At 32.2% G+C, this 15,343-nt stretch overlaps 1 protein-coding gene across 2 annotated transcripts in view; it reads right to left on the bottom strand.

Annotated features, from left to right (window-relative positions):
- Luzp2 (leucine zipper protein 2) overlaps window positions 1-15,343 on the bottom strand; it is a 469,710-nt gene that overhangs the window by 49,332 nt on the left and 405,035 nt on the right. For both annotated transcript variants that reach the window (XM_074043008.1, XM_074043011.1), the window contains exon 9: window positions 12,096-12,260. In XM_074043008.1, the coding sequence (XP_073899109.1) occupies window positions 12,096-12,260 (165 nt within the window). The remainder of the gene's footprint in view (window positions 1-12,095; window positions 12,261-15,343) is intronic.

Genomic DNA, 15,343 nt, shown 5'->3' with positions numbered 1-15,343 from the left:
ATAGAAGATACCACAGTAAAATTCTGGAGACCGTTAATCTGATGATTATGAAGAAAGATTTCTTATCAATAAACAAGAACTAGCTTTCTTTCAAAGTGAACATCTTCTAGCAATATATTCCACTATATTTTGAATATTGCACTTTGAGAAAACAACATGAATTAAGCCTTGTGCTATAAAAGACATGAGTATCATTAGCTAGTGCTTAAGCATTAGTGGTAAATAGGGTATTTATGACTGAGCATAAAAAATTGGAGTTAGGGTATTCCCCAGGAACTCCTTTGGAGTGAAAGCCATGGCTGGGCAGAGGTCACTTGGATAATACAGTATCACTATTGTCCATGGAAATAGGAAATTTTATTTGAAAACTTTTGGCATTAAGCCTTACATGTTAAAGTAAATTTAAAAACTAGTTGTTGGGGAGGTTACCATGTTTCTACTTAGAGGCACTTGGTGATTTATATCATCTCATAGGTCAGGACACAGATGGCAGGGTACATGGGGAATATGCAAATGAGGAAAGAGATCACAAGCAGATGGACCATGTGGCAAGATCTGAATCCAAAGGCAAATGATTGATTTGTACTTTGATAATGGTAGGTTAATTGGAATTAAATAGAAAATGCAAATATAAGAAAAGCAAACTCTGGCCTTTTTCTTGGAGTATAGATGAAAACTTTTCAAATATATCCTTAAAAGATAAATAAGAAGCTCTCATTCTTGAATTTAGGATTAGGTGTTTTTCTCTATTATTGCAGTGGGAACTGACTTTTTCAGAATATTCTGAACAGAACTGAAAAGTGAATGAAAGCCCTAGAGATTTTATTTGAGTTACATTTCAGAATTTTCAAGTTGGTTAGGTTCTCTTTCAAAGTAAAGATGATATTTTCATTTTCACTTTCTGTAGTTTTTGATGAATGACAATTATCTACTATTGAAAATTATTTCTCTTCCTTTATCATTGCATAAACTTTTACAAGAGGCTGGATTCTATGAAGACATTTCATACAATGTCTCTTCCTAGGACTGTAAGCACTGGCTAGACAGAGGTCAACCCAGGAGAGTATACTAGACCTTTTATGCATGGAAGCAGGAAATTCTATTTGAAGACTTTAATTTTTTGGCATTGCACCGAACATTTTATAATATGGGTAAATGATGATGAGAACATGGGTTGATTTGCCATGACACTTTTTGTATATGTCTGAAGGGAACAATGAAATGAGATGGCATTTCTATTTTTTGGAATATCAAAGAGAGCAAAATACTTAATTTAATATTAAGACACTCAAAGTACTAGATCAATTTATTTATAGAAATTGAGAAGATGATTCTAAAATTTATATGTAAATGCAATGATCAGGGAATTAAAAAACAGACTTGAAAATAAAGAGCAATGGTGGAGAAATCACATTCCTTATTTCAATGCATTAGAAATATACATTAGTTCATACATACACCAGCAGAAAGATAAGCATAATAGACTAATGGAGTAGAATTGAGGCAAGAAATAAACCCTTATATTATGGTCAATCAATATCAGAGAAAATATCATGAAAATTCATTGAGGGAAAAAGATTGTCTTTTCAAAAATATGGTGTTTAGGCAGGTGCCCTACCTTTTGGACCACTATCCCACCCTAAATTTGTGTCTCTTAAAAGAAAACAAAATAGGCACAGTGCGATGTCCCATTACTGTAATCCCAGCTACTTGGAGGCTGAGGTAGATGGATTAAGGTCAGAGGTTTCCCCAGGGCAAAAGCATGAGATTCTATCTGAAAAACAAATTAAAAGCAAAATGACATGGCATGACTCAAATGACAGAGCATTTGCCTAGCAAGCTTGAGACCCTGAATTTAATCACAAATACTGCAAAAAAAAAAAAAATTAAGAAGTTAACTTCATGATCTCATATCAAGCTCAAACTTACTAAGCACAAGAAAAGCACAAATGAAGAAATGGGAGAAAATATGAGTAAAAAAGACAGGTTGTAAGTAAAATAATTTTTAATGATACAGTATTAATCATTGTAAAGCCTGTATGGATATTGCTTCATCAGCCAAAGTTATCAGAGCATGAAACATTGACAGAGAGAGAAAGGACACTGCATAGTGATAAAAAGTACATTCATTAACAATAAGTAAAATTTCTACTTTGTGTGCTGGGAGATGGAAAAAAAATGAATGTATGAGCCACACATGTAAGACAAAAGTGGATTAGTACTGTTCCCCCTTTGTATTTCCCAAGAGAAAAGTACTTAGAAGCGAGCTCCAAATAATCCAAACCATTAGGACACAGACAGGGTTTTGGTATTGACTGCTTTAGTTCTAACAATTTAGCTATTCTATTTTGTACTTGACAGTTATTTGTTTGTAACTGATAGACAAAGTAAAACAGACCTATTGGAATTGGTTTTTCTCCCATTCTATAACACCAACATTCTAAGTGGTCCCATCAAGTGATCCAATACAGCAGAGCATAGAGACAGGATATGTAGTGTTTCAGATAGTCCTAAAACCAAATCTTAACTCTGCAATTTACCATTTGGCTAACCATTAGCAAGAGTCTAACTTTCCTGAGCTTCTAATTCTTTATAGGTTAATACAATATTGAGTTCATTTAGTAGTAAAATAAAATACTTTACTTTAGTAGTAAAACACTGAATATTTTCCCTGAAAGTAATTATAAATTGTAAATCTTGTCATAAGGATAATATTCAAATTTCAGTGGTGAAATTTGGTGTTCCAAAAATGCAAATGAGGAGTATTTATATTTAAAGAAAAAATACTAAAAGTAGATATAGGCTTTAAGTATCATGATAAGTAATAATACACATATGTAATAAATTAAATAGAGAATTCATCATATAGGTAGGACAATTTACATGCTATAATGTTTTGGGACCATTATTAAACTTGAAATTAACATGTAAAAGTAGATGACAGGAAAAAGAAATATTCTTATTTTGATTGGAATATGTATAGATATGATGAGTAAGGTCATATGGAAAAAACTTTAATATTTCCTTTCAAATCATTCATTCATGAATTTAGAAAATATTGACACTTCTGCATGTCACTTCCTATTCTGAATGGCATATATTAGTAATAAAAAGAAATTGTTTTCATGGTATTCATTATCCTTCACTTAATTCAATTAATCTAATTCAGTTAAAATCATTAACAAAGCCAGGCAATGGTGGCTCACACCTGTAATCTTAACTACTTAGGAGGCAGAGATCAAGAGAATCATGGTTAAAAGCCAGCCCAGGCAAATAGTTTGCAAGACCCTATCTCAAAATACCCTTCAGAAAAATAGAGCTGGTAGAGTGGTTTGAGGTGAAGGCCCTGAGTTCAAGCCCCAGTACTGCAAAAAAATAAATAAATAAAAACAGATGATAATCCAGGGATATATTTGGAATGTAGTTTACTGTGCTATTCCAATACCTCAAGATCAATTTTATATCCTGGAATTAAGCTGACATACAAGACAGGATGTAAAGTCTTAAATGATGATTATCTATTGTTTTGTAAATAGGACTTTAAGTTCAATTTATTTTTTGTCATATATCTGGCATAATCCTCTTATACACCTTCTATGTTTATTCTCTTATGTGATTGACAAGTGGAATTGAATTGAAGCATTCCTTAAGGAAAGCTAGACAGAGACTTTATAAATAATCTGATTAGCAATATGATAATTATATGAATAAATTAATAACCAACTGCATCTGCAAGATACAAAAGAAATTCTAAAAATCCGTATCTGAGCAATTATATATTATAATTGCCTATTCTGTTATTGAATATATGGTGACAACCTTTTATGAATATGATCAATAGAATGGGTAATATCTTACAGCATATTATGTATTTATCTGTATATATTCCACCTGTTCAAGATTGTCTTTTATTTGAGAATAAGCATACATAGTCACAAACTTAAATTATAATGCATATATCTTTGTTCTTTAAAGAAGATGATATCTCTGTCCTGAAAAAGAAATGTTGGCTCTTGGAATATAACTGATAGGAATAACTTCTCAGGTTAGGTACCTTAGCTCAGAATTTTTTTTTGCTTTCATAAAGAAGACCAAATCAAGCCAGATATGACATAGGAAAGCCTAATAGAAGCACTATACAGAACTCAAACACACTGTCTATGATTTCACAATACTGAATAACAGTGCATTCTATATAGTGAAGAAAAGCAAGACTATTACTTTTAATAGTCTTTGAAAGATTTAAATCTAATCACAGTACAATGAGGTCAGATGAATATGACAAATCATTCTCCTATCTTGTATCAGTTAAGGTACAAAGAATACAATTACTGTTCAGCAAATAAAAGGATCTTAAGTTTCATATTGCTTTTGGAATTTTTTTGTGGAAATTCTTTTGCAAAATTGCTAATTGTTATTGTCAAATTCTATTTAGAATTTCTCCAAAGATGGTCACACAACAATAATTTATTAGCCCAAGAATGTCTAAAACTAATAATATTCGATGTATCTTCATAACAGCCCTTAGAGGAAAATATTATTATCCCCATGTTACTTCTCATAAATTCATTCAGAAAATTGTTTATATGTTACACACCTTCTTGGCATGATATTGCACATTTTCAAACCTAGACTGTTTGCCTTTATAGTCTATGGTACTAAACATTTGATATCTATGCTCTTAAACATTTGACACAGAACATATCTAGTGTCATGCTATAAATTCAGCAGTACACATTTTGATTTATTAAGTATATTATTTTCATTAGCTACATTTCACAAAGGAAAAATCAAAATCTGTAGCATAATTGCCCAAGGTCTCATATACATTGAATTGGAACAAAACAAAATTTTTAATTGATCTGCAGAATTCCAAATCTGTGTTCTCACACATGATTTTTGGCACTGAATATCTGACATTTAGCCATAGATTCCAACACAGATGTCCAAGTCAGCAGTGTTAAAGAGAACAGCCAACATACTCAGGTGCTCAACTAATCAAATTTTTTAATGCCCTGTAAGCACCATCAGAAATCATAGGGCTGGAGCTATGGCTCAAGTGGTAGAGTGCTTGCCACCTTAAATTCAATCCCCAATACTGTCAGAAAGAAACACATTTGTTTTAATATATATTCACTGAAATAGAAATGTTAGATATCTTGGGCAGTAAATAAACAACTTTGTAGAACCAAAACATAATTCAAACATTTTTTAGACACAATGTACTTCACAAAAATTGCTTGATTCTCAGGTATTCATTTTGTCCTCGCAACATGTTTGCACATATAAAATTTAAAACATATTGTTGCAGCATGGAAATAATGCCAATAGATGGTAAATGTTAGCAATAACTAATTGGTTCACTAATGGCAGACAGTACATAGAAAGAACTATCTAAATTGATCACAGAGTTGGTTGAGAAATCTCTTGAAGACAGGATGTGGGGAGAAAGAAGAGGTTTACTTACTTTGCATAGAGATAGAGTCTTTTCTGATTCTTAGAGCAAGGATCTGACTGGTTCTCAATCTTGACTATAACTTTAATAGTCAAGGAGCCTTGAATAATCCTCAAACTCACCTCATCCAACTCTGATGGATGTTTTCAAAAGTGGGAGGTTTACAGGAAAGTGTGAAGCACCCAATAATTTACAAATGTAGCCCTGGGTGAGAATCATGCTCTGTGATGATTATAGGTGCACTGTCTGAAGAGTTCTTAAAAATTACTTTGCAATATATTTTTGGCAGGAAAACAGGAATCAAAACACACCTTGCTCTAAACCTTCAGGCACTAAGTTGAATGCTATTTTTCACTTGAATGTCATTAAGCTTCTAAGTAGACCAGTTGCTTGCAGCCCTAGAATAACTTTAGTATTTCTAATAAACTTAAAAACATTAACAAGCCATCCCTGTCTAATTACGTAAAATCACAGCTGTGACCTCAACAATGTAAACTGCAGCAAAGACCAAGGTAGTGGGTTGCAATGAAAGAAAACCATGATAGTGAAAAAGAGCAACATCAGAGAATGGGGTAAACAAAGAATTTTCATAGCACAATTTCATCATTTCCTTTTCATTCCTGCTGCCTTTCAAACTTTCTCCTCTTTTACTGCATTAAAAATTATGATCCTCTGAGAATTCTACTACCAGGTGTAGTGGCACATGCTGCAATCCCAGATCCTGGAAGGCTGAGCCAAGGATTGGGAGCTCAAGGCCGTCCTAGGCTACATAGTAAGACACAGTCTCAAAAAATCAAATCAAAATAAAGAAAAAATGAATTCTGCAATACTTTTATGCTAAAAAAAATTAACTGTGCTGATTTCGATAGATGAATTCTCACACTTGAACAATAAATAGTATAGCATTTTTTAAATGAAAGCATTATCCTACTAGAAGACTTCCTTAGGATTTTCACAGATTTATGCTGGCTTTTAGGTATTATAATTCTTGTTTCATTCAATGTATTTATTGAATGCTCTCTTAATGTCAAGAAGTGCTACCTATGGTAACATTAATTGTAAATTTATTATTTGAGCTCCACAACAAATTTCTAATGCTTGTGCTATTTTTATCTCCACTTTATAACTATGGAAGATGATTCTTAGAAGAGTTAATGAAATTGATTAGGGTATAAAAATTTTTTAAATAGTAGGAAAGAAATTTTTACTTAACATGACTAATAAATCCTGGCTTTAATTCTATTTTATACAACTGTAAATACACTAATGTCTCACAAATTCATATTTTTAAATATAAAACTGATACAATTCTTGGCAATATTTTGTGTTCTTACACTTACATTCAAATATTTTCCAAATTATATATAGTCATATTAAATATCTTATAATAAAATGCATACCATTAATTTAAGCACTACAGTTGACCTATAAATTTAAATAGCTTTTCAAAATGTCATTAAATATACAAATCATTGTTTAATAATTATTTTACTTTTCTGAGTACTCCTATGCATCTGACTTCACTGTATAAGTGGTGAAAGAGGATTTGATCTTATAGTCTTTGAATATTGCCTATGATGTCAGTAGGGTGAAGTTAAATGCTTTGCACATGTGTGCACACACGCATGTGCACACTTGCACACTCAACATGAACACCACAGTGGAGCATACTATTCACTAGCTCTGTGGCCTAAGAGATTGCTGATTTAGAGTGTTTATCAATTTCTATGATATAAATATCACAAATTTCAGTCTATCAATGAAATGTCACTGAAACTTAGTTGAAACAAAGTATGCAATAGTTCTCTATTATATAGTATTTCTACCATATAGACGCCTATATCAAATGTAAAAGACATAATATTCTCAAGCATGATAGTGGCATTATTCACTGCATTGACTTAGTTTAATTTATTTAATTGTATGTGCATGCAATCAATATTTGATAGGGCCTGTGTTTAACTGTGGCTATTAAATTTGGAATATTTAACAGTCATCTTTTGCAAGCAGGTATGAGCTAACTTCAACAGACCACTGGAGTATGTACTATTAAATACACACAATGACATTTCTATTCTGGTTCTTGATCTATTAGAGCAGGCATATATAAGTCATGATTCTGAGCTCATATATATATTACAGATCATCTCAGCAAAAGGTAAGTAGAAGCGATGTACTTTAACAATACAATTCCATCTCTTAGACTATACATAAGGTCATTCTCAAGTTATTTCTTATGCTTAATGCCCCTTGCATCCCTCATCTTTTCCACTCTGCATAGTTTCTTCAGGTAATTTCATCTGTTACCAATTACAGTGAGTATATCAAATCTTATGTGGAAAATCAGACACCTTCCTTGAGTTGCAGGTCAAAATATATAATCACTGACTGGATATAGTTACTTGGCTTCATGACAAATGCACAAAATGGAATATGTTGAAAACCAGCCAATTTGGCTTTTACCCTACAGGCTCCTCTTGCCTTTCATATCACAGTGAAAGAATGCAGGTGTTGAATGTTACTCTTGATTTCCTCCTGTATGCATCCTCCTGAATCACCAGATCAGGCCACTTTATACCTTGGTAATATCTGGAATCCTGTTTCCATATTTTTACACCATTTCTCCTTTGTTACAGTTTTCTTGTTTCTAGTACTGTTAGGATCATTTTGTGCAAAATGCAAATAAGTTTTCCTAGTTTAAATCTTTGCTCTTTTCATTTCTGAATAAGCATTACTGTCTAAAAACAAGTACGTTATATATTTAACAAAGATATTGCAAGTGTATCATCTTACATACATTAAGAAACAATTATCTCCTCAGTCTTCATATTTAATCAAATTGTTTGGAATATAGAATTTTAAATACTAAAAACAAATTTATAACAGAAAAAAAGTCAGCCTGATTTTCTACTAAGACCATTCCCCTGTATGCTTCTTGTTTTCTGTTCACAGAGGATTAGGCTGCCATCTCCAAAAGCTCAGGGCCATGTCATCTCAACTTCATATTTCCAATGACATCAGAGTTCTGGTTTGTAGATGGGAAGCAATTTAGTTGGACATAAAACAGTTAAAAAGCATTCCAGAATTTTTTTCTGTCTTCTAAATAAATGTGTAGCAAGAAGAGGGCCACATGGTAAATGTCATTTCAAATGAATTCTCTAGAAACATTGTTCTAGGCACTGAAAATGTCAGGCAGAATGAAGTGTGTATACATATATACATACACATATATAATACACATAAAAATATATGTATATATATATATATATATCTTTTATACATATACACACCTAGATACATATTCATACATATGCTACTTTTGTATGTAGAGAAAAATTATCTCATAACTGAGGTGTTTGTTTTTCCTATATATACCCACTTTACATTACATTATTCTGGATTGTAAAAATATCTGCAAAGTACCTTAATAGAGATTAAGCTCCCTCCAAGCATATGGAAAATACAATTCGTGTCAATACTAAAATGATGAAGAATATGGGCAAAACATAAACACCCAACAAAGCTTTTAATGTCAATCTGTAAAATAGGATGTTATACAGAACATTAACTTACATTTATTGAACTTTGTCTTAAACAATTGGATTTTTGTTCTGTTTTAATAATGGCTTTAAACAATTATATTTTGGGATAGAGACAAATTTTGTAGGTCCATAGAGTTACTATGCTGTTTTGCCTGAAGGGATCCTGCTTAACAAGAGGGCGCCTTAGCTCAGTTCTTGCGGTTAGAATAGCTCCCACATAGGAGGGTAAGATTGTGTTGGGGAGCTGCATATTTTACCAATTTCAAGAAATGTGTCCAAGGCTTTCCATGAATATAAAACAATACAATTTCATGGTCTTTACTTGCCTGAGTTTGATTAAGTAAGCAAACATTTTGAATCTATAGTTTTCAGGGAAAGGACAAGAAAAAATACTCAGATCAGAAGTTTTAGAGATTCTTTAGTGCATAAAAAATCAAAGATGAAAATATGATAAATTGTAAATACATATTTTATGTTATTTTTACAGAACCTCTGTTAATACTACATGACGAGATGGTACAGATTAAATCTCTGTAGTTTGTATATTGACTGACAGTGGACAAAACCAGAATATTAAAAGATTGATTTTGCTTTACTTATTTCTCACTCTCTATTATGAAAATAACATCTCCTATACTACAGATTTTTCTTGATGGTTTGATTCAAATATAGAGAATCTCAGAAATAAGAAGAATCAACGTTAACTGTTCCCATTAGTGACTCTAAGTGTTGGTTCAGGACTCATCCCTAGAGGCTTGCGTTTAGATTTCAGCCTGGTATTCACAACACTCGCTTTCTTTTCTTGTGAGTATATACTAAGTGTATAAAATGAAGGCTGTCATTATGACATGTCCATAATGTATACAAAATGTTTTGATCATATTCATTCCCATTGCCCTCTCATGCCCCATTCCCCTCCTGCTAGTCCTGCACGAAATAGCTCCTTACCTACTTTTATGTATATTTAAAAATATCTAGATTCTACATATGAAAGAAGACACATAATATTTGTCTTTCTGAGTCTGCTTTAATCCATCTAATCTCATTATTTTCCTACAGATGATATAATTTCATTCTTCTTTATGGCCAAATAACACTCTATTGTGTAGATGTACAAAATTTTCTTTAGCCATTCATTGGTTGATGAACATGTACTGTGAATAACATAGCACAAATTCTAATAGCAAGTGATCATACAAGCAGCTCCTTCAATGATACTACCTAAAGGAAAAAAAAAAAATAACAGCAACTAAAAAACTTCCTCCAATGGCTATTTCAAGCTCTTTGGATTTATTTACATATAAAATATCTATACTGATGTTTCTGAAGATTAAAACAAAGCATCATAGAAATGCCCCCTTGCTTTGTGTATACTAGTGTGGTGCAAGTGATTTACTTAAATATTTTGTACCTAATTTGGATGCACATTAAACGGAGTCCAACCTAAAAAAATATGACTCAGTAGGCCTGGGGATGGGTCTCATGTGTCAGGATTGTTTTAAGTGTTGTGGGAGATTTCTAATGTGTACCCATTGCTGGGATCTGGACATTTTAATTTTTACTTATTTATTTTCTGTAACACATTTGTTTATTTACTTATATTATCATATTATTGTTGTACAGGGAGTATATTTTGACATTTACAAAAAGTCTTACAATATATGACAATTGAATTCATTCTCTCCACAATTCTCCTTCATCCCTCTCTCCCTTTCTTAAGATAGTGTCAGCATACCTAATTTTTCCATTTTCATATATGAGGACATAATATTTCTACCACATTCATTCTCCTACACACTTTCCTTATATCCTACCTCCTCCCACTTATCAAGTCCTAGACAGGAACTGTTTTACTTTCCAATTCCCCATTTTTTGAAAAAAAAGACATTTTTGTTTGTTTCAGATAGCTATTCAGAGAATTTCATTGTGACATTTCCATTTATATATGTATTATAACTTGAATTTGTTCATCCTCTCTATTATTCTCCTTTCTATATTATTCCCCTTTTATGATAATTTTAACATCTTTAAAAATTCTGTATTTATTCTTGCACAGAAAGTTCATCAACTAGAGTTCTTTTACCCTTTGTCTCCTGCTACTGACCTCCCCTTATTGTTTCTATTTGTATTGGTTCTATATTCCACATATGAGAGAAAAAATGCCATCAGAACATATGGGACACAGCAAAGACAGTGCTAATGGGAAAGTTTATAGCCATGAGTACCTATATTAAAAACACAGGAAGATCTCAAATGAATGACCTAATGCTAGGAAAAGCAAGAACATGCTAAACCAAAATTAGTGGACGGAAAGAAATAATATTAAGGGTCAAAGTCAAAAAAATAGAAATGAAAAATAAATACAAGGAATCAATGACACAAAAAGCTGATTATTTGACAAGATAAATAAGATTGATAAACCCTTAGTAAATCTGACTAAGATGAGGAAGGAAAAGACCCAAATTAATAAAATTAGAAACTAAATATGGGTGATCACAACAAACAACAAGGAAATCCAGGGAATTATTAGTGATTATTTTGAAAACCTATATTCAAAGAAATTGGAAAATCTAGAAGAAATGGATAAATTTCTAGATACATATATAACCAATTAAAATTGAAACTCTATAAATCACCTAAATGAATCTATAACAAGCAATAAAGCAGTAATTAAGAATCTTACAAAAATGTTGATGACCTGACAGATTTACTGCTGAATTCTGCATTTTAATTTTAAAAATAATTAGTTTTGTGTGGATGATGTATTTACCATCAAAGAAAGTATCATATGTGTATTGTTTAACAGAAGGTAATATGAGATATTTTCTTTTGACTTACTTAAGTTTGTTTCTTGTTTTGCTTGGTTTTGTTTAACAATTATGTATTCTACCTACAAAGCAGGTTCTCTGACAAGGAAAGATTGCTTTCCAAAGATTTGTGAGGATCCATGTTACAAACTGGGTTACTGTCTTCCATATGCTTCCTAAATATTCAAAGTATTTGAAATCCTACTTGGATTTATTCTGTAATCATATAGAAAGGATTTTAAAGACAATATGTTACTCAATATTACTTTTCAAAACATGACTAAAATGTACCTTGTTTTTTGTCCTTGCATCTGGAATCTTAGCAGAAATTGTCCTTGGTGGAAGTAATATCTGAGTTGGATTTGATGGGATTAGACTCACAGGAGGAGGCTGATCACGGAAAACTGATGTCAAACAGAGTTGTATTGTCTCCTTCATTGCTTTCATCTGTGACTCCTAAATAGAGTGAGACAGAGAGAAAGGCATTAACATTTCTAGGTATGGCCCTGGTCATCATTTTCCACTTTTATTCTGCTAGCCTGGACTCACTCCCCATATAAATTCATATTACTTGTCAAGTGTCATTGGTTCATTTATAACACTCATTAGCTAATTTATAATATCCATTACAAAACCCTACTTAACTTCTAGGACCTTAAATGTTTCATGATATATTTTCAACACCAAACTTCAGAGATATATCAACTTTCTCCTCTTTCATTTGTATACATTAAATTTACAAAAGGGCTTCACTGTGATATCTCCATTGATTTGCACAATGATCTTTGATCAAATATATCCTCTCTATTATATTCCCTTAACCTCCTCTTTATTCCTTCCCCCATTTATTAGCAGTTTATAAATAATGAGACAGTGGAAAATGAGGAATGGGTCAGTCAGGCATGTCTTGACCAAGAACCAAAGTTCATGTGGCTTTGAAATGCTGACCTTCAGATCATTCAAAAGGCAATGGTGCTTGTTGAATTGACTGTATTCCTGTCTTGGCTCTTCTTAACATTGAATACCTAAAAGGTCTATGAGAAACTTAATGTCTATATTAATCTATAGACAAATCTCTAAACCTGAGCAATGATTGAATTTAGATGTTAAAAATAATGAACAGAATCAAAGTTATGGCTTCAAACACTGACAATTAAGTAAAAACTGCTTAGACAAAAAAAATTTTTCAGTGAAACATAATTTAAAAAATCTTAGATTTTTAATTATCCAAAACTTGGTGCAATTGTCTTTTCCCAGAAGCCTCCTGTGCTTGCCAGGAAAACTGAAGATTAGCAGAGGCAGCCTTACAAATGTATTCTTCAACTTCTTGTCTTCTGTGAGCATAATAGTAATCCATCTGTGCATTAATATTTCAACCTATACTTAACTTTTTACCTGGTTTTCTTTCTATGGAACAGAAGCCTGTACCATGGCCTCTAATCTAATACTATTATCTATTTCTTGACTACATTGTAGATTTTTCCTTCCAGAGGCAACAGTTGCTGTAAGACACAAACCTTAAGTAATTTGGCCATCTTTCTACCCAACCCCCAATAAGTGCTTCTAACTTAATAGTCTGGTGCTGATGTTACTCAGGTTTGTCTTGACCTGATTCCATGAGCAAGCCCAGGCAATTATTTCAAATCACAATGTCATTTCATTTTCATTTATAATACTAGGTGCAGTCTGTATTGACGCTGCAGGCCACTGGTCACTTTGATGTGTGCTAGAACAAGTTGTTCCCTAATGAAATATGACGTGAGCTATATTAGTGTGCTTTCCCTTAAATCCTAAAAACTACCCTTTTCTAAAGTCAATCTTGATTTTTTTTCTTAGTGTTTTTACTTTCTTCATCAAACCGACCAATTTTCCCACTAAAATGTAAGTCTCTATTTGTCAGTGTGGTGTATTTATAGTTCCTCAAACATTCAAAATTTATTTCCATCTTTTGGCATTTACACTAGCTATTTCTTCAGTCTATAGAGGCCTTATCAATATGCCTACAGAGTAAATTTCCGGTTAAATGCCCACATATTTTGTTTATATATTAAAAGTTTTTGGAAACAAATCCTGACATCCCTCCTTTCCAAAAATTCTCCTTCCTCTAAGAGTTATTTATCATTTACCATCATTTCAATTTGTTTTCTTTTTCATACGCTTATGGTTTATCTATTCTTAACAGAATGAAATATTCTTGAAGTTTGGTACCTTTTTTTGCAGCATGAACAGTCTTTCATCAACCAAATGTTTGTTAAGTAAAAAAATAAAGCAAGATTTGAGAACATATAGGCTGATGCTCTGCTACTTGAAAAATAATGAAATATTTCTCTTATACTCCTGCTATGTGCCAGACACTACAGAGTGGTTTAGAGTTCTCATTGTGTTATTACTTAATCCTGGGAGTGTGAGTGAGTGGCCTAACTTGTTTCACCTGCAATAATGCATGTTTATCTGGGTAAAATTTAGCGAAATTAAAATACTGTACAAACATTTTTATTTTGATTATTTGAGATTTATATGTATATTCTCATTGCTAAGGCTGACTATAATTCAGAAGATATTTCTGAATAAATAATTTATTGCTTGAAAATTTGGGCTCTTAGATCTTGAGATCTTACTGTTTACAGTAGGATAGGAAACTGAGAGTCCCTTCATTAAATATTCTGGAGAACCAAGTTGGAAGGTAACAATGTTTTTTCATAATATTTATGAGATATTTAAGGTTATGTGAAGCCAAGATTCAATATTCTTCCAAGCTCGATGTCTTCAGAGTATAAAAGTCTTACATAAAGATGGTGGAGTGAGGTGAAGAACAAATTCATTAAACTGTAGATCCTATTTTGAAGTGAACTCACATTTTTTCTTGACTTTATGGCTGCATTTTATATACCTTGTACACAACTTAGGTGAGATTTGTTGAAATCAATCTCTAATAATATGAAAATCTTTTATAGTCACTGTACAAAAAGAAGTGATTAAATTCTATAGGGAAAAGACAAAATTGTCATCACATAAAGGCTGTCTCTGAGATATTCACTAGTAACAGTATTGACTAAGCTTACTGAGTGTTTTCCATGTGGCAGGCATTATTCTTAGTACTTTACTGTTCTGATTCTTATAATTCTCCCATCACCCTTAAAATGTAAGTTGTATTAGTGATCCCAGAAAAGCATAAATAGTTTGAGGAACTTGAACACAGTCACAAAACAGAAGAGTTATGATTCAAACACATGAATACTACTGTGGAGACCATTATTTTATCACTACAATCCTCAACCTCTAAGCCTGAATCTAGAATAAGACAGGGGGTGGGTTAGGAACAGAGTGTTATATGTGAGAGAAAGAATTGGGGAGGAGGAAAGCATAAAGCTAAAGTGAAAGAAGAACTCTATAATAATTGAGTTATACAACAGAGGGCAAATTCCAATTCACCAATAATGTGTTTTGTGACTTTACCATTCAATATGACTCATATATATGCACAATGTACAGATTCATTTCCTCTGATTCTATTTCCTTATGGATCAGTGTAAAATTAT

This window comes from Castor canadensis, chromosome 1, assembly GCF_047511655.1.
Source record: "Castor canadensis chromosome 1, mCasCan1.hap1v2, whole genome shotgun sequence".
NCBI classification, from domain to species: domain Eukaryota; kingdom Metazoa; phylum Chordata; class Mammalia; order Rodentia; family Castoridae; genus Castor; species Castor canadensis.
The sequence above is the reverse complement of the archived record's forward strand: the minus strand, read 5'-3'. Positions and strand labels throughout refer to the sequence as shown.